At 47.0% G+C, this 25,469-nt stretch overlaps 3 protein-coding genes across 4 annotated transcripts in view; 1 reads left to right on the forward strand and 2 right to left on the reverse strand.

Annotated features, from left to right (window-relative positions):
• Positions 1-7,068, forward strand: part of P2rx3 (purinergic receptor P2X 3) — a 40,655-nt gene extending 33,587 nt beyond the window's left edge. For both annotated transcript variants that reach the window (XM_021185567.3, XM_085834717.1), the window contains exons 9-12: positions 3,934-4,027; positions 4,294-4,359; positions 5,009-5,086; positions 5,566-7,068. In XM_021185567.3, coding sequence (XP_021041226.1) covers positions 3,934-4,027; positions 4,294-4,359; positions 5,009-5,086; positions 5,566-5,679 — 352 coding nt within the window. In that variant the 3' untranslated portion in view covers positions 5,680-7,068. The remainder of the gene's footprint in view (positions 1-3,933; positions 4,028-4,293; positions 4,360-5,008; positions 5,087-5,565) is intronic.
• Positions 7,069-11,297: 4,229 nt separating this feature from the next.
• On the reverse strand, positions 11,298-16,554 carry Prg3 (proteoglycan 3, pro eosinophil major basic protein 2). The gene is made up of 5 exons (XM_021157051.1): positions 16,494-16,554; positions 15,755-16,062; positions 13,430-13,561; positions 11,983-12,094; positions 11,298-11,356 (listed from the first exon to the last, which is right to left on the reverse strand). Exons 1-5 carry the CDS (start codon positions 16,552-16,554, stop codon positions 11,298-11,300), a joined length of 672 nt encoding a protein of 223 aa, XP_021012710.1.
• A 5,372-nt stretch (positions 16,555-21,926) lies between these two features.
• Prg2 (proteoglycan 2, pro eosinophil major basic protein) lies at positions 21,927-25,102 on the reverse strand. Its single transcript, XM_021156862.2, has 6 exons — positions 25,071-25,102; positions 24,169-24,238; positions 23,225-23,535; positions 22,825-22,956; positions 22,271-22,382; positions 21,927-22,091 (listed from the first exon to the last, which is right to left on the reverse strand). The coding sequence occupies exons 2-6, from the start codon at positions 24,224-24,226 to the stop codon at positions 22,033-22,035; spliced, it is 672 nt and encodes a 223-aa protein (XP_021012521.1). The 5' UTR covers positions 24,227-24,238; positions 25,071-25,102; the 3' UTR covers positions 21,927-22,032.
• Positions 25,103-25,469: the final 367 nt, after the last annotated feature.

Below are 25,469 nucleotides of genomic sequence, written 5' to 3' on the forward strand. Positions count from 1 at the left end.
CCCTGTAAGCTCTGCAGTTCCCCCTCCCAACAAGAAGAGATGCCTTCCCTGCCAAGCCTCCTTGAGGGTGGGTGGCTGGTGAGATAATGTAATGATCTTACCACGCTTATTGCCTCTTGGAAGGCAGGTGCTGGAAGAAAACCAAGCCTGCTCTGATTTTTCTCCCTGTTCCCTTCACATTCCTTCCCAGGATAAATTTAACCAGTGGAGCCTAGGATGCCAACTTCTTGTTCTCTGAGTCCATGTCAGAGCATTTGTCATGGATGCAGGTGTAGGCTGGGCATGAAGGCCACAGGTCCACAGGCCCGACCTCTGCCCAGCCAAGAATATCTGTGATTCATCCCGACTCCCCATGCCCAGTTGCCGTGAGTACAACATCTGTGACAAGGGTCTTGAATTCTCCCATTGTATGAGAACATAGAATTTCGAAGGGTTCTGAGATCTTGTACCAGGGTGCCTGTATCCTTAACAGCTAGCTAAAGACAGATGGTTCAGAGATTCCAAGTTTGGGCTGTGGAGTCATAGAATCAGAAGTCATCAGACTCAAGCAAGTCACCTGCTCTTCTCTCTCCAAACCTATAAAATGGGTCAACAATAGTGCATTATTCATGAGGTTAACTGAGGTACTCTGCATATATTTGTGGATCTCTATATTTAGTGGGTGCTGAGATGGTTATGACCTGCTCAGACCCTCAAGCTAGCCTGAGAGCCGCAGGTTTCTAAAATCTTCTACCCATCTCAAGTACTTCTTTTCCTAACTTCTTCAAGATCTCCCTGGAGGTCTCCTTGGAATCCCAGGTTCTTGTGTCTCATCACGGACATAAAAACAGTCCCCTTCCTTTTGTCCATTCCATCATCCTCCTGCTGCTTTGGAGTGGAATTCATTCTGCTTTGCCTTGACCTGTGAAGCACGCTCCCACCGTTACCCAGTGGGAGACATAGCATGCCAGAGTTGCCCAGACATAACTTACCCAAGTTAAAGATGGTCTTGTTCCTCACACCCTTTCCCTGACCTCCAGGCCCTCCTTCCAGCTCAGTGACTCTGCTTCATTCAGCATCCCTACTGGGTCACTTTCATTTTCCCCTGGGTCTCACTCTCTGGAGAGAGAGACTCCTGCCTTCCCTTACTCTGCCCCTTCAACTGCAGAGCCCACAGGGATCACCTTTGAGTCAGTCACCCCTGAGAATATTTCCACTGAATGGTTCTCAGTCTTCCTCAGCAGGTTTAGCACTCAGGCCTTGCCCAGGCACAGGCAGGGCCAGAAATCTGCTACCTGAACTTTCCTGTACTGCTGCTGCTTGATCGTGACAGAGTCGTCTGGGCCAGAGCTTCCTCTTCTGTAAAATGGAAGCACCTAGGATAGGAACCAAGGGGGCATGGACTGCCTTAAAAGATGCAATTGCATGAAACACTGCACAAGGGTACACATGGAGCAAGAGGAGTATACATAGTGAAGGACCCCAAGGTTGGCAGCCTGTGGAAGCTGTTATGCTGGGGCTGGCATGGGCACGCAAAGGGAGAAAAGCCCAGAATGTCGATGAGGCTGAAACTGTTCTGTAAGCCATTGGCCTGTGGGGAGCTAAGCAGACTGACTGCACGCCCTGTCCTTTCTGTGCACCTGCTGATACTTCCTGGTGGATGAACCCAACTAAGAGCTAAGCAGAGTGCTTGACAGCAACAGCAAGAGACAGGCACCCTGGGCCGGGAGCTGGGCAGAGATGGGGCAGAGAGGGACAGTGTCCAGTAGACACAATCCAATCGCTGACATGGGATTCTTAACAGTGCACACCTCAGAGAGTCGGTGTCAGTGAGTATTCACCCACTGCTGCCAACAGAGCATCGACAGGACACAAGCACCCCTATTTTTATAGACACGGAATCCCCGAGGACTAAGAAACAATAAAAGCCACGCTATTTGCAGGTGACAACTATGGGATCCAGACTCATTTCTGCTGACAAGAGAGTTCCCAGGTCAGCCAGAGCAGTGGCTGATATTCCTAACATTGCACCATGCCCTTCCTTCCACACCTCTCCTCCAGCTCTGGCTCACTTGGGCTGCGCGCTTTCTTCTTCTTCCATCTGTACAGTTGTAAGTGTGGACATCCCTGGGAGAGAGATGCAGCCTCTACCACTGCACACACTCAGGGACTGAGTTCTCTGACCCTCCCCCCACCACCCAACACACCCCTTTACCAGCAGACAGAGGCCTGGGGATCTGTGCTGACTGGGAAGACTCAGAGAACCCAGCACTGAATGAGAACGTCTTTGGCTTTACACTTAGAACTTTCTGGGCGCTTTGTTTGGTTTCGTTGTTGTTTGGTTGGTTGTTTTTGCTTTGTTTGTTTGTCTGTTGGCTGTCTGTTTGTCCTCCCCAACCCCTCTCTGCAACAGGGTTTCTTTGTGTAGCCTTCTCTATCCTGAGACTAGCTCTGTAGAGGAGACAGGCCTGGAGCTCACAGAGGTCCGCCTAGCTCCAGAATGCTGGAATTAAAGGTGTGTGCCACCACTGCCCAGCTTTCCGGAACTCTTATTTCCATTACACTACTTAGTCCTGACATCAGAAAGCCATTTCACAGTAGTGGAATTCTGCCTTGGTACTGGCCCATGAAGGCAGAGCCGCATAGGGAGAGCGTATTTGATTTAGAGTCCAGAAGTCCAATGCAATTCCAGTTCTAAGACCAGCACTTAGGAGCTGCAAAGCCACAGACAATTCCCTTCCCTGCCATAGGCATCTGCAAAATGGGGTGAGCACCACCCTTCTGTATGGGTGCCACCTGAGTCCCAGGTGGGGGTGAAATGTGATCATTCCTCTAAGTCCCCAGCTCATCTCAGCAGCCAAAACTGAGGAGCAAAGGACTGGGGCAGATGTAGGCCGAGTTCCAGTGGGAAATCCTGCGTGAGTCATTTAACCTCGCAGACATCCTCCAAAAGTATGAATTGTTTCCCTTCGCCATGGGACACAGGCGAGGGTAGCAGGCGGTGAGGGATCCAGAAACACTTTTCTCAGTTATCTATAAACATAATTCTTCAGCAAATAACAATGGCCAACCACAGTAAATGTTTCCCGTGCCCAGGGCTGTCCTACAGCACTGACACATGTGCTTTTGAGTCTCACAGCAACTCTGTGGTGCAGGACTGTTGCCACTCAAGCTGCAGCTGCTGAGTCTCAGGAAGGCTAAATTGCTGGTGCGTGGTTCTATGAGTCAGGTTCTGAGCCCGAGTAGGTTAAAGTTGGGTCCTGTGATACCCAAGCAAGTAGACCTGAAGAACCCTAGGGCCAGCCGTGGTTAGCTGCAGTCCAAGCTTTTATGCTCATAAAAATCTTGGGGAGAGAGGTTTTCAGAGATGGCTTAGTGGGTAGAGTATACTTGTTGCTCAAGCATAAAGGCCTGAATTCAGTCCCCCACACTCATGTTTTTAAAAGCCACATATGGTTTTTTTGTTTTGTTTTGTTTTTACAATTCCAGAGCTGGGAAGGTGGAGCTAAGGGGTTTCCAGGGTCTCTTTAACCAGCCAGTCTAGCCAACTGATAAGTTCCCAATTTAGTGAGAAACACTGTCTCAGAAGATAAAGTGGAAAATAATCACCGAACTGATCTGATGTTGACTTCAAGCTACCCACACGCATAGGCCATGACAGCCACACCTGCCGTTACATACAAACATACACATGTGCACACACACAAACCATGTAGGCAAATTGTTTTAAAATGGCAGAGTCTTGATCCTCACCAACAAAGATGCTGATTCTGTACAATTTGGTACGACCCAGGAATCTGCTTGTTGAAATCTCCATGGTATCGGTCCAGGAAGAACTATGGCAGGCATCTTACCAACTATCAGTTGCTTGGTAATGACTGTGGAACTCTAAAAAACCATAAGAGTTCAGGCAGGAGAGTCCATAGGCACACCCATTTTCACCTCTGGCCTCAGGTTTGCCAAATACTACAAGATGGAGAATGGCAGCGAGTACCGCACGCTCCTGAAGGCTTTTGGCATCCGTTTTGATGTGCTGGTATACGGGAATGTGAGTCCTGGGACCCATCAGATGAGGGGAGCAGGGGAAGCTTCCCAGACCTGCACTTGAGCCCAGAAGAGGCTCTCTGGGGGTGAGGGTCTTCCACTGGCCAACTGGCCATATTCCCCCATCAGCTTCCTATATTATGTAGGGTGGAACCCTTTCACCCACCAGAACCCCTCCAGGCTCCACAGCCTCTCTGGCAGGGAGTCCAAGTTGATCCTCAGTCCTCCCTGTTGTGCCCTGTCTATATGACTTGGTCTTTGTGCATACAGGCTGGCAAGTTCAACATCATTCCCACCATCATCAGCTCGGTGGCTGCCTTCACTTCCGTGGGAGTGGTAAGTTCCACTTACCAGAGAGTTTCCAGACTCTCACAGGGCAGCGAGGGTGGGGCCCAACCAGGCACAATGCTACCAAGCAGCTCAGCTAAGCCCTCCCTCTGGCCTCCAACACCTGCTGCTAAGTAGCCCTGGTCTGGGCATTTCTCGACATTACCTCCCAAGGCTCGTGGCCTCCAGAGACCTCCTTCCGGTTTTCAGGTAATTCCACTTATAAAAAAAAAAAAAAATTCCTGCTTCTCACCATGAAGGAAGGGGGAGACTCCATGTTTCCACTGTCCTAGGATTCCTTAATGAGGAATAGAACCTTGGGGAAAGGTGGGGACAAAGGCCACTCCCAGGGACTCCTCCCCAGCCCCCTCTGCTTCTCCCACCACACCCTCTGTGCATGTTATTCGGTGATGTTTCTTAGGAGCTAGAAAGGTAGGCCATAGAGAATCCTGCATAGCTTCTGGGCCTTCTCTGAGAAGAGCTGCACAATCAGGTCTGTCTGGAAGACTCAGCCCCTACATGTCCCCTCCCCCAACAATGCTTCAGCCATCTGTCCGCTGAAGGTAGTCCTAGCCAAGAGCTAGGCAGTGAAGAGGCCATGCGAGCCCTGGCCAGCTCCAAGCTGCTGTTTGAGCTTACACTGTTCCTCTTCCTCCAGGGGACTGTTCTCTGTGACATCATCCTGCTCAATTTCCTCAAAGGGGCTGATCACTACAAAGCCAGGAAGTTTGAGGAGGTAAGTTGGGGAAGAGGCTGAGAAGTGCAGGAAAGTGGGCAGGGAGGGCTGCTGGACCTTGGGGACTCTCCATGACTTACTCTCCAGGGTGTCCAGAGGTTCAGTGGGCTTCCATTAGTCTATGGGGTCCAAGAGAGGCTTCAACTAAGAATGAACTCTGGAGGGTTGGGGCTGGTTGTAGCTCAGGGGTCTAGTGCTTCTCTAGCATGCACAAAGCCACCGGCTTTATTGGGAGGGATAGCTCTGTGGGTTATTGTTGTCAATGTGTCCACTTCTAGGGCAGAACGGATCCTGCCTGGTGATGACCTGGGTTACAGTTTACCCTTGGAGTGCATGCAAAGTTCTAGGTCCCCAGAGATTTATTCTATCTCCCTAATGATTAGCTGTCCCCCAACCCCACAGCTGATTCTGTCAAATAGGTCACACTGGAAGTTCCTGCCCAGTGTCAGATATGACAATGCCAACCCTTCTGCTTGCAGGTGACCGAGACAACACTGAAGGGTACTGCTTCAGCCAACCCAGTGTTCACCAGTGATCAGGCCACTGTAGAGAAGCAGTCCACAGACTCGGGAGCCTATTCTATTGGTCACTAGGGCCTCTTCCCAGGGTGCCATGCTTATCCTAGGGCTGCAGAACCTTCAACAGGCCACTCTATCTCAACAGACAGAGGTGGGAGGGGGAGAAGAGGGGCTCTTATTTCTGATGTTCACCCCAAAGACCAGGTATCTAGGCCCTCACTGTTCAGCAGACAGGCAGTGCTTCCCGCTAAGACCTGAATCTTGCCTTTACCCCTTGCATGCCTCCCATCTGCTTCCCTGGGTCCCAAGCATCCATCCATTTCCAAAGGATAGAGAAAATGGTAGCTAAGGTTACATCCATAGAACCTACCACATACCAGGGACTCCCATACACATTATCTCTTTGCACCCTTAAAATAATCCTATAAGGTAGATTTCTGGGGGGTGGGGTTGTGGGGGTGTTTTTGTTTTTGTTGTGTTTTTAAGAGAAGGAGGAATGAACTCTCTAGGTGTCTACTCTTCTGTGTCAGTTGCCTTTCCCTGCCTTCCCATGATGCCCAACAGTGAGCTTTCCCAGGAATGCAGGCCCTACTTTAGGAGAGCCCAGGGAAATGCAATATAAACTCTGCAATATAAATTTCTGATATGGCCAAGTCCCGCTTCAGCAGGAAATAGAAGGTGTGACTGTCAGTGGATTTTTCCTTGCCTCACCCTGAGTCTCAAGCTCAAGCTGAGGAATAGACCTTTATTCTCCCATGAGGTCCTCACACATCCACACATCTGAACCCTCCTCCAGAATCTAGACAGAAGACACACACATACATGACTGACAAGAGGCAGTTTTTAAACCTAGCACCATGCCCCAGGACATCAGCTGTCCTAGTTTACGGCATTGTTGGTAAAGCCACAGTTAGGGGCTGGGGATGTAGTTGAGCAGGTAGAGTGTGTTGTCTATCATGTCAGCCCTAGGGCCAACCTGCAAGACTTCATAAGCCAGGCACGATGGTACACATTTGTAATCCCAGCACTCAGGAGGTAGACATGGAGGATCAAAAGTTCAAATTCATCCTTGACAACACAATAAGTTTGAACCCAGCCTGGGACCCATGAAACTGTTTCAAAAAGAAGTGGGAAGGCCCAGTAAGATCCAATATCCTGTGAGCATTTGGCCAGGTCAGCCAGGCCTGTTTTCACAGGATCCTAACAGTGAGAAGCTAAAGAAGCCTCATAAACCATCATGTGCAGCATTCTTGCTTATAGATCACTAACCCCGAGGCTAAAAATGAAAAATGGCTTGCCTTGTGCCATTGTGAGGGGCCATGAGAGGACACAGGTGTCCTGTCTCCATTGCCCAGGTGTCCCATCTCCTTTTTGAGTCTTTAAAGAAAACAGAAGATGTAGAGGAAGCTCTAAATTGTAGAGGGCAAAGCTCAAGGACAGATCAAGGTGTAGGGAAGAAGCAGCTTGAGAGGCTCTTTTGGTTTGGCTTGTTTATTTGGTTGGTTGGTTGGTTAGTTGGTTGGTTGGTTGGTTGGTTGGTTGGTTGGTTGGTTGGTTGGTTGACTGGCTGGCTGGCTGGTTGGTTGGTTGGTTGGTTGGTTGGTTGGTTGGTTGGTTGGTTGGTTTTGATGAAAAGACTTTCCTATGTATTTCTGGCTGGCCTAAATTTACAGTTCTCCTCCCTCAACTCAACTCTTCCCCACTATTGGGATTTACAGGCAAGTGCTGTCATACAGCCGGGGGCATCTCTTTTAAAAGAATATATAACTAAGTATCAGAAAAGTTCATGCAAATGAGTGAGCCTGAGGTATAAGTTTAATTAGTATCAGGGTCAATCTGCCTCTTAAACATGGGCACAATGCTGAAAGCTTAGCAGAGATGAGCATGCATGTAGACAGAGGGCTGGTCCCTCACCGAAGGTACAGAAAGATGTGGGGGAAGGATAGTCTAGGAGGACCACAGGAGTGTTCACACAGACCCAACCCCAATGATCCCCACCCACCAGCTTCATCAACCTTCCCTCTGCTTTCTCACAGCCCCATCATTATGGGTGATGGGGTATTGTCTCCCTAGTAGCAATGTCAAGTCCTGGATAGTATCCAGAGACCTGGCCAGGCTTCACCTCTCCAGCAGAGACATCAGCAAAGGAAAGAACGCAGCCTCCAAGAAGGAGGCACACAACCCCCTTATGCCGAGGCTGAGTTCACCAAGATGCTCCCTAGAAGAAGATGGAGACACTGTATCCTAAGAGGATCCTGTACCCCAGGCTAGGGTAATTCTCCCCCGGGTACCTGAGCCTCTTCTGGGCCATCAATAAGTGTGTAAACTCCACGCTGTACTCCCCTTGTCCAAAACAAGTCCACTTCTATGTGCTAGATGCCAGCTAATAGTAGAAATTACAATCGCCAGCTTGTACCTGATATACTGTGGTTTACTCAGCGCCATCCCTAACGTGGTCACACAGGCTCTGACCACACCTAGGGGGGAGGGGTTCTGTGGTTTGTTATTAACCTTGTTTGGAAGAAAAACAAATAGACAGTTCTTGGAACTAGAGCTGGAATCTATGTTCACTCTCAAGACTACATTGCTCAACATGCACACTGTGGTGGAGAGGCTCACCTTTGGCAAGCTGCGGGCTCAATGTATGACAGGCATTACTTAATTGAATCATCATTTTACAAAAGAAACCAAGGCTGCATAAAATTAAGGAATGGAAGAGGAACTGACATGAACCCAGAGATTTGTGATGCTAGAGTGAGAAATGTTGGCTTCTGTGGGATATGTATTAGGGGAAAGTCAAGACATTTGTTGGCTCATCTTTTAATGTTGATTTATCTACTTATGTTACCTGGGCTAAGCAAGATCTTGCTGTAGTCATGAGTAGATTCTAAATGAAGCAACTAGGCAGGGTAAGACACACAGACTCCCAGTGGCAGGGAAACCAAGAGCTGGAGAACTGTAAGAATTATCTTGTGCCCAGACCTGTGTTAGGCAGACACAGGGACACATTACAGAGCCAGCTTACTGAAGGAATACCAGTGCTGTCCTCTCGAGTCCCTAGAAAAAGAAGACAGTGGACCAGCAGTCTGCTTCCCTTCTCTCGCCCAGATTTCCACCGTACCCTGACAGTTCCACACCCTTCCCTTCTGTGTCCCGTCACACAACACCTGTTCTCAGCAAGTTACCAGTTAACCTCCTGGGGATAGCTTCTGGGGAGTGTCTTCTCTCAAAACTATTTGCCTTTTAATCAAGAGCTAAACAAGAGTGGAAGGTGTTAAACAGACAGCAAGATTACTACATAAAGGTAGAGTGAAATACTCAAGAGCAGTGCCAGAGATTTGTGAAGCATTTTACTAGCCCAGGTCTGCCCTAAAGAGGCTCTAGTCAAAGAGCTTGTCCCCACACACACACACACACACACAAACCTCTGCCTGTGGTTTTGTACATCAGGGTGTTGGGCTACCTAGAGTCCATTCTGTAAGGGAAGGAGAGGAGGAGAAGGAGGAAGAGGAGGAGGAGGAGAAGGAGAGGGGGAGGGAGGAAGGGAAGAAGGGAGGGAGGGAGGATGGGGGGAGGGAGGGAGGGAGGGAAGGAGGGAGAATGCATCAGGAGAGTGATGTACCCCTAAAATATCTTCCTTACTGCTTATCCTCTCATCCCCTGCAACAGTTCCACTGTCTCTTTAGAAGCATTGAATTAAGGGTCCACTTAGTTCACTGTTCAATGCACTGTTCAATGATACCCCACTCCTAGGCTACTCTACCTCTTGACCTGATTCTATGTCATGATTAGGCACTAAGGCAAAGATCCCTTCACCAAGACAGCCCTGGGATCCAGCATCAGTAGGGTGCTATAGGCTCCAGGGCATATTAATCAATTGCCAAAGACTTCCATGTTCGAAGGGCTTATGTATAGTTTCTCCCCAACCCACTGTCTAGGACTATGCCTCATCCCTGTCTTATTGCCTCAAACCCCTTAGAGAGAGAATATGTAGAATATGTATACTGGTTTTTTACTCCTGAAGCCATGTTGTATCTGGTATATATACAAACATAAACCTGAACATAGTCATACACCGACACACCTACATCCATATGGGTAAAGACACAGGTAAACGTAAATGTATATACACAGAGACTCCAGCACATACAGGTGTGAATATACAGAGAAACACATCTATAGAAAATATCCATAAATATTCAGGGGTTCAAAAATGTACCCACAGCACACCAGTACAAACACACAATTCACACACAGATATGCACATCTATGCATGCACAAAAGTGCAAATGTGCATGTGTACTTGTACAGAAATTCACCATAAGCATATAAACACACACACACACCAGAGAGAGAGAGAGAGAGAGGAGAGAGAGAGAGAAGAAGAAGAAGAAGAAGAAGAAGAAGAAGAAGAAGAAGAAGAAGAAGAAGAAGAAGAAGAAGAAGAAGAAGAAGAAGAAGAAGAAGAAGAAGAAGAAAAGAGAGAAAGAGAGAACTTAGGACTCTATAATTTTTTAATACCCAATCTCACTGAACATCCTGTTCTGTTTACTCTAAATCCTTTTATGCAAGGTCCTTCTAGCCCAGTGTCCCAGCTGGCATAAAGATAAAGGTAGCAGAGATATTCCCTCTTGGTCTCTCCCAGTCTGAGAAAGTGAGGTAAAAGAATGCTGAAGCCCAAGATAATAGAACTCGGGATGGGATCTCTGCTCTTGCCTTTGGGTTCTGAGCAGACTGCTGGGGGACAGATCTCCTCAAAATTGTGTCCTATCTACAGAAAGGGTAGGGGATACAGGAGGAGAGGACAGTCTCTCTCTCTCCCTCTCCCTCTCCCTCTCCCTCTCCCTCTCCCTCTCCCTCTCCCTCTCCCTCTCCCTCTCCCTCTCCCTCTCCCTCTCCCTCTCCCTCTCCCTCTCCCTCTCCCTCTCCCTCTCCCTCTCCCTCTCCCTCTCCCTCTCCCTCTCCCTCTCCCTCTCCCTCCTCTCCCTCTCCCTCTCCCTCTCCCTCTCCCTCTCCCTCTCCCTCCCCCTCCCCCCCTCCCCCTCCTCCTCCCCCTCCCCCTGCTGCTGCTGTTGCTGTTGCTGCCAGGATGGGCATGGGAGAATGGGAAATGAGAGTCATTGCTGGATGCCAAGAACCCCATCCCCTCAGGGTGTTCCCACACTCAATTTCAATATTGCACATCAGCTCTTGAGTGAGTCTCTTCACATCCATCTTGGAAAGTTACTCACCTCTCCACCTCACACTGATGCCAAGAAAAGGTGGGAATCTTCTCTGCTCTCCTCTCACTGGGTAGAAAGGTGGAATCTGAGCCCAGTGAAGACAGGACTGCAGAGAGCATTGCTCAGCTTCCAGGTGACTCAGTGTTGCCACCACACAGTGCCCCAAACTTTGTCACTGCTCCCCAACTGCACCAGATTGCCTAGCGCCACCATCTTTTACTTCTGGGATTTTCCCAACAGGCTGGGGTCTCCAAGAAAAGGCAATGAAGAAGCAAGACGTAGGGTATGCTGTGGAAAGCCTGACTTTATGACCAGGAGGGAGGGACAGAATTGAATGCCAAAGGATGGGGATAAGCAGCCAGGGCTGTGAAGACAGCTGTTGCTGTTGCTGCCAGGATGGGCATGGGAGAATGGGAAATGAGAGTCAATGCTGGATGCAATTGGAGATTCCAAGTAGGGTCTAGCTCCATCTTAGAAGGAGCAAATGAAAGGCAGGTGACTTTGGCATGAAGCTCTTCGCCAATGGCCCCCTGCAGCAGAGAACACAGTGATATAAACTGGCTGGGGTCTGCATTGAGCTCCACCTAACCCTTGTCAGATACCACTCTATCCCCTTCCTTGGCTATCATCAGCTTCAGAGGATAAAACAAACATTGTGGCAATAACCTGCTATACCATCACTGGTAGGTAGGTAGGTAGGTAGGTAGGTAGGTAGGTAGGTAGGTAGGTAGGTAGGCTAGGCTAGGCTGAAATGTGAATCACAGCACTTTTGCTCCAGCATGCACAGTTTCTGCCACGACACTAAAGTGCCTCACATCTGTCACAAATGCTATTCCCCACATCTGTAGCTGAAGATGTCTCAGCTGTCACATATTCCTATATCCACACTTTCTATTCATATCTGCTGGTCTGTTGATCACATAACTCATTCAAGTTTGTCAACCATGTACCAGAGGAGATAAAGGACTCCTAGCTACCTCCTCTACAAGGCATGCCCTGAGAAGTCCTCATTTCTCTGCCCTCCCCACAGACCAAGTTTGAGTTCTCCATGTGGAGTGAGTAGGTTTGAAGAGGTGTGTCCAGCCAGCTCAAAGGAACAGCTGCAAAAATTGTACTCTATCATTGCATCTCCTTGGCTGGAGCCTATTTCTCTCACCTTTGGTACACAGAGTCACACAGTGTCCTCCGCCACTCCCAGGCTGCCCTGGGGCCCAGTATCCAAAATCCCAGCAGCTCCCATCCGTCCAGCAAAACTTCTTCCAGAAGAACTAGAGAAGAAAGAAAATGGATCAGAGAATCAGAAAAAAGGCAGGGAGATCTGAGCCACTACTGACTCCCCTCACTGTCTGCCTGGTCTGTGGGGGATCCTATTAACAAGCAGGCTCAGATTCAGGAGGTCAGGCACGGAGCCCATGATTCTACACCTCTAAGAAGCTACCAGTTGATGCTGATGGTGCTGGCTCATTCGTCCACAGTCTTGGGCCTACTCCTAAGGAAGCAGATCTTCATTTTACAGCTGAAGAAAAGCCAAGAGAGCTCCTCAGCTAGCAAACAACTGAGATGAGCCCTCAGTCCCTTGGAATCCATCTCTTGGAATCCAACTCTTGGAATCTGTCTCCTCGCTTCAGTTTTATATGACCACATGTTCTGAAAAACCAGCTCTGCAGGCAGAGAAATCTCTAGCACCCACATTAAACACCCAGGCATGTTGGTTCACACGTGTAATAGCAGTGTTAGAAAAGGAAAGATAAAGGGATTCCTCGGGGTTCGTGGTCAGCCAGCTTACCTGATCAGAGAGCACCAGATCTTAATAAGTTAACCAGCTTCTGAAGAATGGCACCTGAGATTGGCCTGTGGTCTTCACATTCAGGTATACATAGAAAACACATACACGTAGAAACACACACACATACGAACACACACACAATCACACACATACCAACTCTAGGGAAGAGTGAGAGGGAAGTAAAAAGGACTCCTTATTGTAACATGCTCTAATTTTGATCTGAACTGTCTCACTAAGACTATGTGTTAATGCCTGTGCCCCACCCACCCCACCCCCCAGCTCATGGTAGAATCAGGAAGTGATAGACCTTTTAAGAGACAGACCCTACTTGGAGAAAGTTAGGCCATTGGGGCCATGCTCTTGACGATACTGGGACCTGAACCTCTTCATTCTTCTTTGGTTCCCTGCCCCACAGTCAGTCCTCTTCATCCACACACTCCCACTATGACATACTGTGTGTCGAGTCCAAACCAACACCTTCAAGTGAGTGTGAAATGAAGCTTCTGAAACTGTATGTCAAGATAACTCTATGTTCTTCCTCACAAGTTGATTCCCTCAGGCATTTTGTCACAGAGACAGGTAACTAAGTGATAACAATTGCCAATTGTATTGGTGTAAATTTACCATGGCTAATTTTGAGCCACAAACTTGAAGTTTTTGAACATGGAGTTAGTGAGAGATATGGGTAACCAATTCTCCCAAGACAATACAGGCCATCTCCAGAATCCTATTTGCCTATCATTTAAAGGACACCTTATCTACAAATGATCCCTCAATGTAATCAAAACTTTCTATACCGAGTTGGGTCTTAACTTACCCATCCCCTGAGGATGCCTCCAATCCAAACGATGGACTGGTTGATCTTCCTGGCCAAGCTCTGAATTTGGTAGTTGAAACTATAACTGTGGATGGAAGCAAGGTTGCCTCGGTAGCATCTCCTGCAGACTCTCTGAAGAGAGAAGAGTTAGGGAGGAGAATTCACTTCTTTTGCCTCAAGATCCTGAATCTCCAAGAAAAATCCCTACAACTACTCACAGACTCAATATAAAGACCCACTTGCTTCCCTCAAGCCTTCCCTTCTTTTTCAGTGATCAGGACATCCTTGCAGGAAATAGTAATTCTCATTATAATTATAGCACGATGATTCAAATGCAGTGTCTCTTTTGACCTTCAACACAAAAAAAACCGTGGTACCATACAGTGAGCCCTCACTATGTGTGGATATCTTGCCCACATAACTCAACCAGCCATCCATTGGAAATATCTACTGTGTTTTTGTATGTGAGGTTATGTGAGTAGTGTGTGCATGCGAGTGTGTAGATGCACACATGCAAAAGCCAGAGTAGGTCATCAGGTGGGATGGCCTCTACCATCCTTTGCCTTATTGTCTTGACACAGTGTCTCTCATGGAACCAGAAGCTTGTTCCTTGAGATAGGCTGCCTGGCCAATGAACTCTCAGGGTCTACCTATCTCTGCTCTCAGTGCTGAGGTCACAGGCGTACACTATCACAGTCAGATTTTTCCATGGCCCTGGAGATTTGAACTCAAGTCCTCATGCTTTCAGAACAAACTCATTTACCACATAGCCTTCTCCCCTGAAAAGGTGGGGGGAGGGTTAGTTATGTTTACTCTGAATAATACTCTTTCCTTTGACATAAGTCCCCAAAAGTAAAGTACAAAAACTATTCTCATGACATTTACACCACAGTAGGTATTATAAATAATGTAGAGGTGGTTTAATGAACAAAAGATGGGTAGTGAGATAGCTCAGAGAGTAGGTAAATGAGTTTGATTCTAGATCTCACAAGGAGGAAGGAGAGGACAAACTCCTGAAAGGTGTCTTCTGATCTGCATGTATATGTCATGGGGCATGCATCCCTACACAAACATACAATAAATAAATAAGCATAAAAAATTTTTAAAATACTATGCCATTTATATGTAAGCACTTTGAACAGAGTCAGATATTGGTGTCCACCTTGGGGGTGCTGGTACCAAAATCCCACAGAGACTAAGGGACAACTACATGTCTTAATTTGGAGGAGTCTGATCTCTGGAAGATGAGCAGAGTTGCACAGAAAACAGAAAATAGTCAACGAAAAAAGACAGTATTTAATACAGGGGTTTCTTTTCTTTTCCCCTTTAGCGATAAGATTACTCTTTTAAAATTCATTTCAGTGCAGTTGTGAAATCTTGAGATTTCTTACTTAGCATGTGTGCGCACATACACACACACACACACAAGCCCTACAGCGGTCCACATAGAAGAACTGACAGAGGTGCAAAACGGTATGTCTGTTATTTTGAATATTTTTGAATATTTTTTCTTATAGGAGTTAATTTTTAATGATTTATATGATTTTAATATGACATTTTATTTATTGCGAGGTTCTCATATATACATAAAATATGTTTCAATTGTTCATCTCCCCACTCCCTCCTCTAGCTTTTTCTGAATCACATACACACATCACCTTCCCAACTTCATATCCTCTTTTTAGCAAATATGTGGCCCCCAAAGACTAAATAATTCTCCCCAAACATGTATGACCAAAATCAACCTACCAGTGGCCACCCCCCCCAAAAAAAAAAAACTGACTTTCTCCAAGCAGCCACCAGTTACCAGTAACTCTTCATCTAGAGATGAGGGCTTGTGTGCCCCTGCAATCCATGCTGGAGTATTGACTAGCTTGATCTTATGCAGGTCTTATGCAAGCAATCACAGAGGTTGTGAGTTCACAAGTGCAACACTTCTATCATGTCCAGAAAACAATACTTCACCCTCATTCCCACCCCAACCTTTAGCTCTTACACTTTTTCCACCTCCTATTCCATAAAACACAAGTGTCTCTATCACCAAAGTGTTTTTACACAAATCAGTGGCTCTAAAGGTGTTGTCCTTAGAACAAGAAGATCTCTATTCCCAGGACTTTGCTACAAGTGCCAATCCTCAGAACCCCTGCCCCAAGCCTCCTGATTCAAACACTGTGAAGGTGGAACTGCAAACTCTACATCTTAAGAAGACTTCCAGGCAATTCTGCAGCTTTGAGAAACACTGGTCTAAACGAATAGAGAACAGGAGTTTTAATCCAGTCCCTTTCCTTCCCCTTGACCTTTTCACCATGTCTCCCTGTCTCTTACCTGAGCCTTATAAAATGTCTCAGGAGTCCTCACCAGCACATAGTGGCAGCTCTTGCACCCAGGAGTTCCCTGAAAATGAGCTGTGTCCTCTTCCTTGGGGCAAGCAGAGTCCTTATTTAAGGCATCTGGATCTGACTCCATTGCCTCCTCATCCTCAAAGATGTCTTGATGTTCGGAACCCTCAACCTCCTCTCCCTCTGTATGCTTTGTCTCTTGAGTCAGAACCAACTCTCTCCCTTGCTCCCTCGAACCATCTGCTTCCTGCTTCAGGTTTTCCTCTCTCTTGGGATTCTCCAGATGAGCAGTCTCTAGGAAGAAGAGATAACCTGCCATCACTTGCAAGACTCTCTTCCTGTAGAACCTCAGACAGCTCCAACCGTCCACTTGAGCTTTCCTAGGTTCCAATTTGGGGTCACACAATAGGAAGGAACTCCTTTTCTAGGCTGGGTAAAGAGAGATGTCTTAATCCAAACTCATAGCCTGAACTCTGACTGACACGACAGGTATGTATATGGATGGGAAGACCTTGTGTGAGGTGCTTCAACTGGCCCTTCATCTTAATATTTAGATCTTTTGTTTTTGTTTAGTTCTGAGTCTGAGAGATATCTAACTATAGATTTGTGAGCAACCTGAAAAGAGCATACTGTGACCCTGGCTCTATGATAACAACAATGACCAAGAGAGTGGGACAGAGGAAAAAGAAGGAAGAGACACGTGAGAATAAAAGGGAAAGACTTACCCAGATTAAAAGCAGAAACCATCCCCAGCAGGAGAAAGGACAGGATCAGGGGCTGTTTCATGTCTACTTGATCCTGTAGTAGAGACAATTCCACCTTTGTCCTCACAGCTGTCCTTTTGTGTCCAACACAGCTTCTGGCACATGGCATGATACTTGTTTAATTACCTGATAAAAGGGAGGGCCGAAGATCTACTGCTGCCTCCTCCTCTTCTTCCTCCTCCTTCTCCTCCCCCTCCTCCTCCTTCTCCTCCTCCTCCTCCTTCTCCTCCTCCTCCTCTTCCTCCTTCCCCTCCTCCTCATTCTCCTCCTCCTCTTCTAAAGACAGACCCTGAGCCAGAGTCTGAAACAGGCATCAGGGGTGGGCAAGATGGGCAACTTCAAACTTCTCCTGGCTAAGATCTTCCTGGCTGTTCCCTAGGACCACATTTTACCCAAGTTCTAGACCTACAGGGACAGGTCAGCTCCAAGCCAGAGCTGACTTCACTTATGTGGGGAAAGAAGAAGCAAAGACAGTTACCTATGCTGATCCTAAAAACAGGCCCTCCAGTTGGGATCCTGGTCTGTGCTGTGTGAGCACAGCACACACCTCCCAAGGGTCTGTGGCCTCCACGCTCAATGGCTGCGGCTACTGACCCACAATCAGCTCTTATACTGTGTTTTTGAGGAAGTAGGAAGGGGCCAGGGTGATTGCCCCAGGTTGAGCTTGAGGATAATAGAACTGATAAAAAAATTTTTTTCACTTTTTTTCACCCCAGATCCTGCTTTCTGCTCACATGACAGAGCCCTGCTTTCAGGGACCTGTGGTCCTAAATGGAAACCCATGTCCACCAGTTTATTTCAGAGGCATGTGTAACATCATGCCTACCAACCAGAGGAAATTAGTATTAGTGTTCCTAAAGTGGCCAGCCTGAAAGATATCCGATAATTTGGAAGCACCCTTCCAAAGTCAATCCAGGACGTGATATGCAGAACTGAGGGAGCAGAGAGGAACTATGAAGGGAAGGACGGAGAGGGGAGGGGAGCCTGAGCATCCATATGAGGTGCGTCATAAGCAGCATGCCCCTGATCCCTACCTTCACCTATTCCCACTGACACTATAGGATTTCCCTGCTTCACAGATGGAGACAATGGGATTCAGAGGAAAGATCACCAAGCTCACCTGATGTCCTGGCTAGTTTCTATGTCAACTTGACGAAAGTGAGAGTCATCCGAGAGGAGAGAACTTCAACTGAAAAAACAAAAGTCTCTGTAAGATCAGGCTGAAGGCAAAATTACAGAGCATTTTCTTAAGTAGTGATTGCTATTGAGGGCTAGATAGCCCACTGTGGATGGTGCCATCCCTGGGATGGTGGTCCTGGGTTCTATAAGAAAGCTGGCTGAGCAATCGATGGTGACAAAGCCAGTAAGCAACTCCTCTCCATGGCCTCTCCATCCTGCCTCCAGGTTCCTGCCCTGTTTGAGTTCTTGCCTTAATGGCTTTCAATGATGAACACTTTTATGGAAGTGTAGGTGAAATAAACCATTCCACTCCAAGTTGCTTTTGATTGTGGTGTTCTGTCACAGCAATAAAAATCCTAAGATTAATAAGAAGTCAGGAAGCAGGGATTTCTAAGTCTTAAACATTCATTCTCTCTCTCTCTCTCTCTCTCTCTCTCTCTCTCTCTCTCTCTCTCTCTCTCTCTCTCTCTCTCTCTCTCTCTCCCTCTCTCTCTCCTTCCCTCCCTCCCCTCTTCCCTTCCTCTCCTCTGCCTTCTTTCCTCTTCACAAACTAGGCCCTTTACAATTCTCATCTTCAATATGCATACATTTTCTTCTGTCCTGTGGATCTGTATTGTTTGTCAACATTTTGCTCTTAATATTTAGGACCATATATTAGTTGTGGGAGCTACCCTATGCATTATCTAAGGTTTAATAGCACTGTTTGCCCATATACACTAGATGTCTGATGTTCACAGAGAGAGAGAGAGAGAGAGAGAGAGAGAGAGAGAGAGAGAGAGAGAGAGAGAGAATCACAACCACTTCCACAGAATATTCTCTGGATCATTTAGAGACTACTGGGCTAGACTATATCACTTCATCTGACCTCTAGACACACCTCCAGGGCTGGCAAAGAAGTAGGAAATGGGATGAAAACCTCATGCTAAATCTTCTAGTCAATCTGTGGTCCACCTTGCCCTCCCTGCCCTCACTTCCTACTTCCCACCAGCCCTCTGACACCACCAGGGTTAGGACCCGGATCAAGCAACTCAATGGTAATCTCAGACCACGAATTTAAGAAGACACTAAAAATTTCAATATTAAATATCAGTAATTCTTAATGCAAACTTTCTTAAAATCTAATTGAATGCAAATATATTCACAGTGACTAATTTTATTTAGACAACCAAGCTCCAGTCCATCCCCTGTTGGCCAAAGAGAAAACAGCGAGTGTGTAACCCTGGCTTTGCCACATCTTCCCATCAACCTGAGCTGTGGATTGTTGGAAATGAGGTTCATGCAGTTTGGAGGTGTTCTATTGGACAGCACAAGCCTGTTATTTATATATTGGCCCACACCTTCAAAAAAGCAGACGCAGGTCATCAACAGAACAAGATGAGCTGGATACCTTGCTTTCCTCTACTCTCCCAATGGACCTACAATTGGAAAAGAAACTGAGAGGTCACTTCCTGGCCTGATTGCAGAGTAACGGTCTTGTCTTATCTCTCCACCCAACAGACCAGACTGCCCGCTTATCTACCTGATACTGGGAAGTTTGGTCAATTCAAGTACCCTCAAAACTTGGAGAACAATTTTCAAGTTTGAGGTTGCCCCAGTGAGGAAAGGAGAAACATAGATGCCCTTGTCTACTTTTCTCCTTCACCCTGGGGCCCATACAGCAGTGACATTTCACTGGATAGCTGAGATGAGCCCCAGGGGTTGCTATTCTCATGAGCCAGCACTGCCATAAGCCTTGTATGCATTGGTTTCCATTACAAATCTTCACATGTTGCCCAAAATCCCATGACAAGTCAGTGACCAGCCTAAGCCCAGGGTTCTATGCCCCTCACCCACCCCATAACAAACTTCTTCTCATGGATTCTCAAATCCTGACAAAAGACATTCTAATGCTTCAATAACCTTGCTGCAGTTCACAGGGGCTCCTCTCTAATTGAAAACCAGAAGTAACATTTTTGAAGTTTTACTTCAGACCAGGCACTATGTTTCCATAAGATTTTTTTAACAACCACTACTTCCATATGTAATCCTAGCAAATCATCCTACAAATTGGGTATTGCCACCTTAAGTTTATAAATTTACTATACAGATATATACACATATGTGTGTGTGTGCGTGTGCATGTGTGCATGTATATATATACATATATACATACATATATATATACATATATATACATATACATATGTATATACATATACATATATATGAAGTAAATGATGACTCTTCCAGTTTTCACCACTCAGAAGTCCTTGGTTCACATTCAAATGTGTTGCTCTGACAATCTAGCCAATGCACAGGATCTCAGGATCTCAGAATCAATGTCTCAGGATCACTATTGTCATTTATGTTCAAATGAGTTTCTAAATCAACCTCTTGTCCCAAGACTCAGTCCAACCCCATTTTACCCAAAGGATGAGTCTCATGATAATAAGCCAACATCATGATATGTAATGAAATCACAAGGTCAGAGCAACTCCTGCAAAAGGAACAGTGACAAGACTCCTCTGAAGCAGTGGTTCTCAAGCTGAGGGTCCCAGCTTCTTTGGAGGTGAAATAGCCCTTGCATGGTGGTTCCATACCAGAGCTCATGGGTCAGCTCTGTCTCAGCTGTATCCTCATAGCACCCACCTCAGACCCAGAGGCATGGATTTCCGAAGTTTACCATGCATAAAACAAACAGCTGACATGGCACAATGGTTGCACCAACCAAAATGTGTCTGTCTCTCAGCTTGCTGAGGAACTAACCTTGAACAAATAGCTCTCTTTCTCTGAGTCACTCAAAAACTCAAAAATCTTCTCTTGCCTCCCCAGGACGCTAGACCAATATAGAATTGGAAAATTCCTGAAAGAAGGGGGTTCCTTCATTCTGGTTATCTCCCTGGTAATATTAGAGCTGTCCATTCCCATCTTTAACTGGGCTTCTTTGCCTCTGGATCAGGACTTCTGAGCATGGAAACACAATGGATAGAGGAGCAGGCTTTGGAACTAAGAAACTCAAATCTCAGCATTGGGAACACCCAGATGTTCTGTCTTGAGCAAGTCTTTCATCCATGTATAACTTCTCTGAGCCTGTTTCTACATGGCGGGGATAATAATGATCAGTGGTATGCAAGGCACTTGACACAGCCGGTGAGTGCTCAATACCAGGCTCTCCCTCTCCCCCTCCCCCTTCCCCTCCCCCTCCCCTCCCCCTCTCCCTCTCCCCTCCCCCCTCCTCCTCATCTCCCTCCCCCATCTCCCACCCCCATCTCCCTCCTCTTCCCCTTCCCCCTCCCTCTCCCTCCCCCCCCTCATACACATACACACACACACACACCCTGTGTCTTATATCTCCAGGCCTGATTGAAGTTTCTGACTCATATAAAAAGTTTAATATTGATTTTTCTCCAAAGCAGAGGCTGAGACAAGGATTTGAGTACACATCCTATAGTTAATTTGGGAAAGTGTAGAAAGATTGCTAGAAGAAGAGAGGATTCATCTTGGGTGAGGCAGGCAGTATAAAATATATGCTGTAATGTCAGTCAACCTAATAGATAACGGAGAAATGGTGCCTACTACACACTGTGTGTTTGTTCTGTTTAATATGCATGATGGTTAATATTGACTGTTAACTTCATAGGTTCTTCAGTTACCTAGGAGACAAGCCTCTGGTCATGCCTGGGAAGATTATCCTGATTGCCACCTTTCCCTGGGTTTAGATCCTGGATTGTGTTTAGAAGAAGCTAGCTGCACACAAAGGTTCATCTCTCTGCTTCCTAAGGATACAGTGTAACCACCTGCACTGAGCCACTTCACCAGGACTTCCGTACCATGATAGACAATACCTTTGACCTATGAACTCAAATAAGCTGTCTCCCTGAGTCAGGTATTATGTCACAGTAACAGGAAAAGCAACTAACAGTGGAAACGAAGACCCCAGGTAGGTGAGAGTCCACCCAAAACTTTCACATGTTTGGAAGCTGTGGGTGGGGGTCCTGATAAAACCCTATCTGCATATACTATGTAGTTTCATCTTCTGTGAGCACTTAGGAGACATCCGCACTCATTTCTCTATTGTCAGAATGCTTCTTGGACCCCACTGCACCATCACTCCTTGAAGAGTGATAACATTGTGGCTTCTTCATAAAAGGTATGGAGTGGAGTGAGATGATAAAGCTGAACACTCAAAATGAGATGGCTCGACCAATGACCACAGGAAAAAGGGAATCTGTTTAAGTAAAGCAGCTTTATTTTAGGGAGGTGAAAGAAGGGGGACATCTGGCAGGAAAGAAGAGGCAGTTACCCAGGAGAGAATGAATTTGAACTCCCAGCTGGGACCAGCTCAATACGAACAGATGAATGGACGTCTCTTGGCACAGTGAGATCGACGCCAGCGGCCTCCTGTGAAGTGGGAATAGTAGAGCTTCAGCCCCTTCCTCACGTGATACTAGGAAGGTCCTTGTTCTCACCACCTCTCTACCTCACCTAGGAATCATCTCTCTGAGTAGCCAGGCTCACTTCCTGCCACTCTTCCTGGACTCTCCCTGGCCTTCCCTTCATTCATTTCCAGCTAGCCTCACCTTGAGTACACATGGTCACACATCTGCCACCACCACAGCGAGGCTGCCCAGCAGCCCAGTATGCAAAATTCCAAGAACTTCCATCAACCCATCGAAAGCGTTTGCAGCGACCCTAGAGAAGGTAGGAAGCAAAGACATACATAGGGGAAGGAAGAGAGGCAGAGCCAGCGTAGTCCCTGTTAACTCCTCCTGACATCCTTGACCACAGAACCATGATGGATACTGGGCAGATGAACTAATGGTCCACAGTGGTCATCACCAACCCATTCTCCGACATAATCATCTTTATATCACAAACCAGAAATGGGGCAAGGGAAACCATGTGCAACCTACAGGTAAGGACACAGTCCCCAGGTCACAAAGATAGAAAAACTGGGAGGAACTTGGACTCAAACCTGATTCTAAACCCTTTGTGGCATCTCAATGTCTTGCCTGGGTGGCCTTCTGTCCCCAGCTCTTTAGGGGATAGTAAAGGGGAAATACGGACAAAGCTGCAGCAAGGTAGATACTGGATGGGATCACAAGGGGCCATTCATGTCTGGTATTCCTCTTACCCAGCCCTTGATCCTGCCTCCAATCCAGACTTGACCCTGGTTGATTCTCCTGACAGAGGACTGGATTCGGAAGTTAACACTGAAACTGTGGATGGAGGCGAGGGTGCCCCTGTAGCAGCGCCGGCAAACTGACTGCAGAATAAATAAAACAGAAGAGGAAGAAGAGAGAGTCGTCTCCCACTAGGAATTCACATGGTCTCTGAATCTCAAAAACCCATTCCCTTCCTCCCTCCCACCCTCTGTCCTTTCTTCCTACTCTTTCCCCCTCCCTCCCTAGCTACAGCCATTAGAAGACAGCAGAGCAAAGTACAATACATGATCTTCCCACCCAGCACCTCTGGCACATGGAGACATGTCCCCTATCTGTCCCTGTTCCCAGCCTCAGCCACAGGCCACTTACCTGAGCTTTGTCAAAGCATTCAGCCCTCCTGACTAGGAGGTAGCGACAGGTCTTGCATCCAGAGTCACCCATAAGACTTGTTGTGTCCTCTTCCTTGGGGCACTGAAGGTCCACGTCTGTCACATCCTGACCTGAGGCAGCTCCTTCATCCCCAGGAACACCTTCACTTCCAGAACCTTCTTCCTTCTCCTCCTCCAGTGGCATTAGCTCTTCCCCCGGAAGACAGTCTTCTCCTTCCGGTCCTGATATCTCTGCATCCCTAGGCAAGTTCTCATCCATCAATGGGCTTTGGGAGTCAGAAGTTTCGGAGCCTGGCAAGTGGAAAATTTAAGTGTCTTTCCTTCATGCCTTCCCTTACTCTCCCTAGAGCTTGGTCATTTCCTGCTCCACCCCCTGAACACTGGTGTGCACGAACTCTCTAGAAAGGAACCTATAGCCACGTCTCCACGAGGAGACACCCCACTTCACACATGAGGTCAAGATAGCTAAACACAATAGTTTTGAGTCCAGTCTTTGTGGGTTTATGTTCTGCACCCAGCAACTACCAGCTTTATTTCTTTGTTTGTGAAATGAGTATACAGTCTCCAGTACTTCATGGGGGTGCTATAGTGGTTAAAGGGCATAACATGGCAAGAAGATGCTCAGTAAACTCAAAGTAAAAAGAAGCCATTGTTACTGTGAAGGATATTAGCATTAGGTAGAAAGGACAAAATTGGAAATGCCACAATAGAGTCAAGGCTACAGATATAACAGATGATCTCAGGAGTCTTGAAGAATCCCTGCTGCACTGGTGTACAGGGATTCTGAAATTGGGAATGATAAGGGATGGTACTGTCTATGTGATTCAGATCTCATCTATTACACACAGGAGTGTGTGTGTGGGTGTGTGTGTGTGTGTGTGTGTGTGTGTGAGAGAGAGAGAGAGAGAGAGAGAGATAACTCACTTAGATGAAGAGCAGACGCTCCCCCGACTAGAAGAGCCAGAAGTAGAGGGAATTTCATCTTGGCTTTGTCCTGAAATAGAGAACACAGAAGTTTTACACACACACACACACACACACACACACACACACACACACACACACACATACCATAGCCAGACCATTTGGACCTGTGCAAGGAAGATGGAGGAAAAGAAGGCAAAAATTCAGGATGAACCAGGGCTAATGCTGAGCCCAGACTATGCTGTCCCAGAGAATTCATTTATTCTGGTTTTGCTTATGACAAGGTTTCATGTAACCGACGTAGCCTGGAACTCAATGCGTAGTGGAGGGTGGCATAGAATTCCTGATTATCCTGCCTCTACTTCCAAGTGCTGAGATTATAGGCATGTACCCTCACACCTGGTTTGGTTTTAGGGGGATTGAACCCAAGGCTTTATGCTTGCTGGGCAGGCACTCTACCGACTGAGTCCCAGCCCCAGCTCCAGGCAGGCCTTTCTAAAATAAAGCAGACCATAAGGAGCAGCTCAGGCTAGCTTTCCCACAAACCTGTAAGTAAAATGGATTACTTATTTATTTATTTATCCATTAATCTACATTAATGAGCTCATCAGGGTCTGCAATATGAGTGAAAGGAGAAGCAAGATTGTTGACCTTCCTAGAAATGCATAGCACTTAAATCACGTGTTTCTTCCCTCAAAGCAGCATATGACACCCGCCCCCCTTTCCTCACCTTGTGCCCTTCCCTGACAAGAAAGTTTGCCTGCCCCTCAGAAGTGATGCTCCTTGCACTAGCACCAGCAAAAGCTGAGAGCCACATGAAGCCCTGTTAGCCTTTCAGAGCCCTCAGCCTAGGTCAGGGGCTGTTCCAAAAGCCAGAAGGTCCCAGTAAAGAAAACACTTACAGGCCCTCCTGGGTCTTGTCAGGTTTACAAAGCTGGATCCTCCCTTATCCTGTCTCACAGTGGCATTTATAGACACCTTGGAGGAAGTCCCCTAGGGAAGGAAGGTTTGTGTCAGCCAGAGGGGGAGGGTGGGCTGATAAGAGCCCTTTCTTCATTTCTTTGAGGAGTCTACTCCTTAGCCACCACATGTGGAGGGAAGCATTGAGTTCTTAGTCTGAGCGAAGAATCCTCACTCTTGGCTGCATTTCTGACTCTCCTTGGGAGCTCCTCCAATTTGTGGTTCTCCTGCTTTATCTAAGGTACTGGAGGAAGCATCTGTTAGAGTTTAACATGCACCTTTGACCACTTTTGCTCTTTACAGAATATTGTTTTAGACAGACAATTTTCCCCACCTGTATG

Source organism: Mus caroli, unplaced genomic scaffold, assembly GCF_978045245.1.
Source record: "Mus caroli unplaced genomic scaffold, Mus_caroli_1 scaffold_2, whole genome shotgun sequence".
In the NCBI taxonomy this organism is placed as follows: Eukaryota; Metazoa; Chordata; class Mammalia; order Rodentia; family Muridae; genus Mus; species Mus caroli.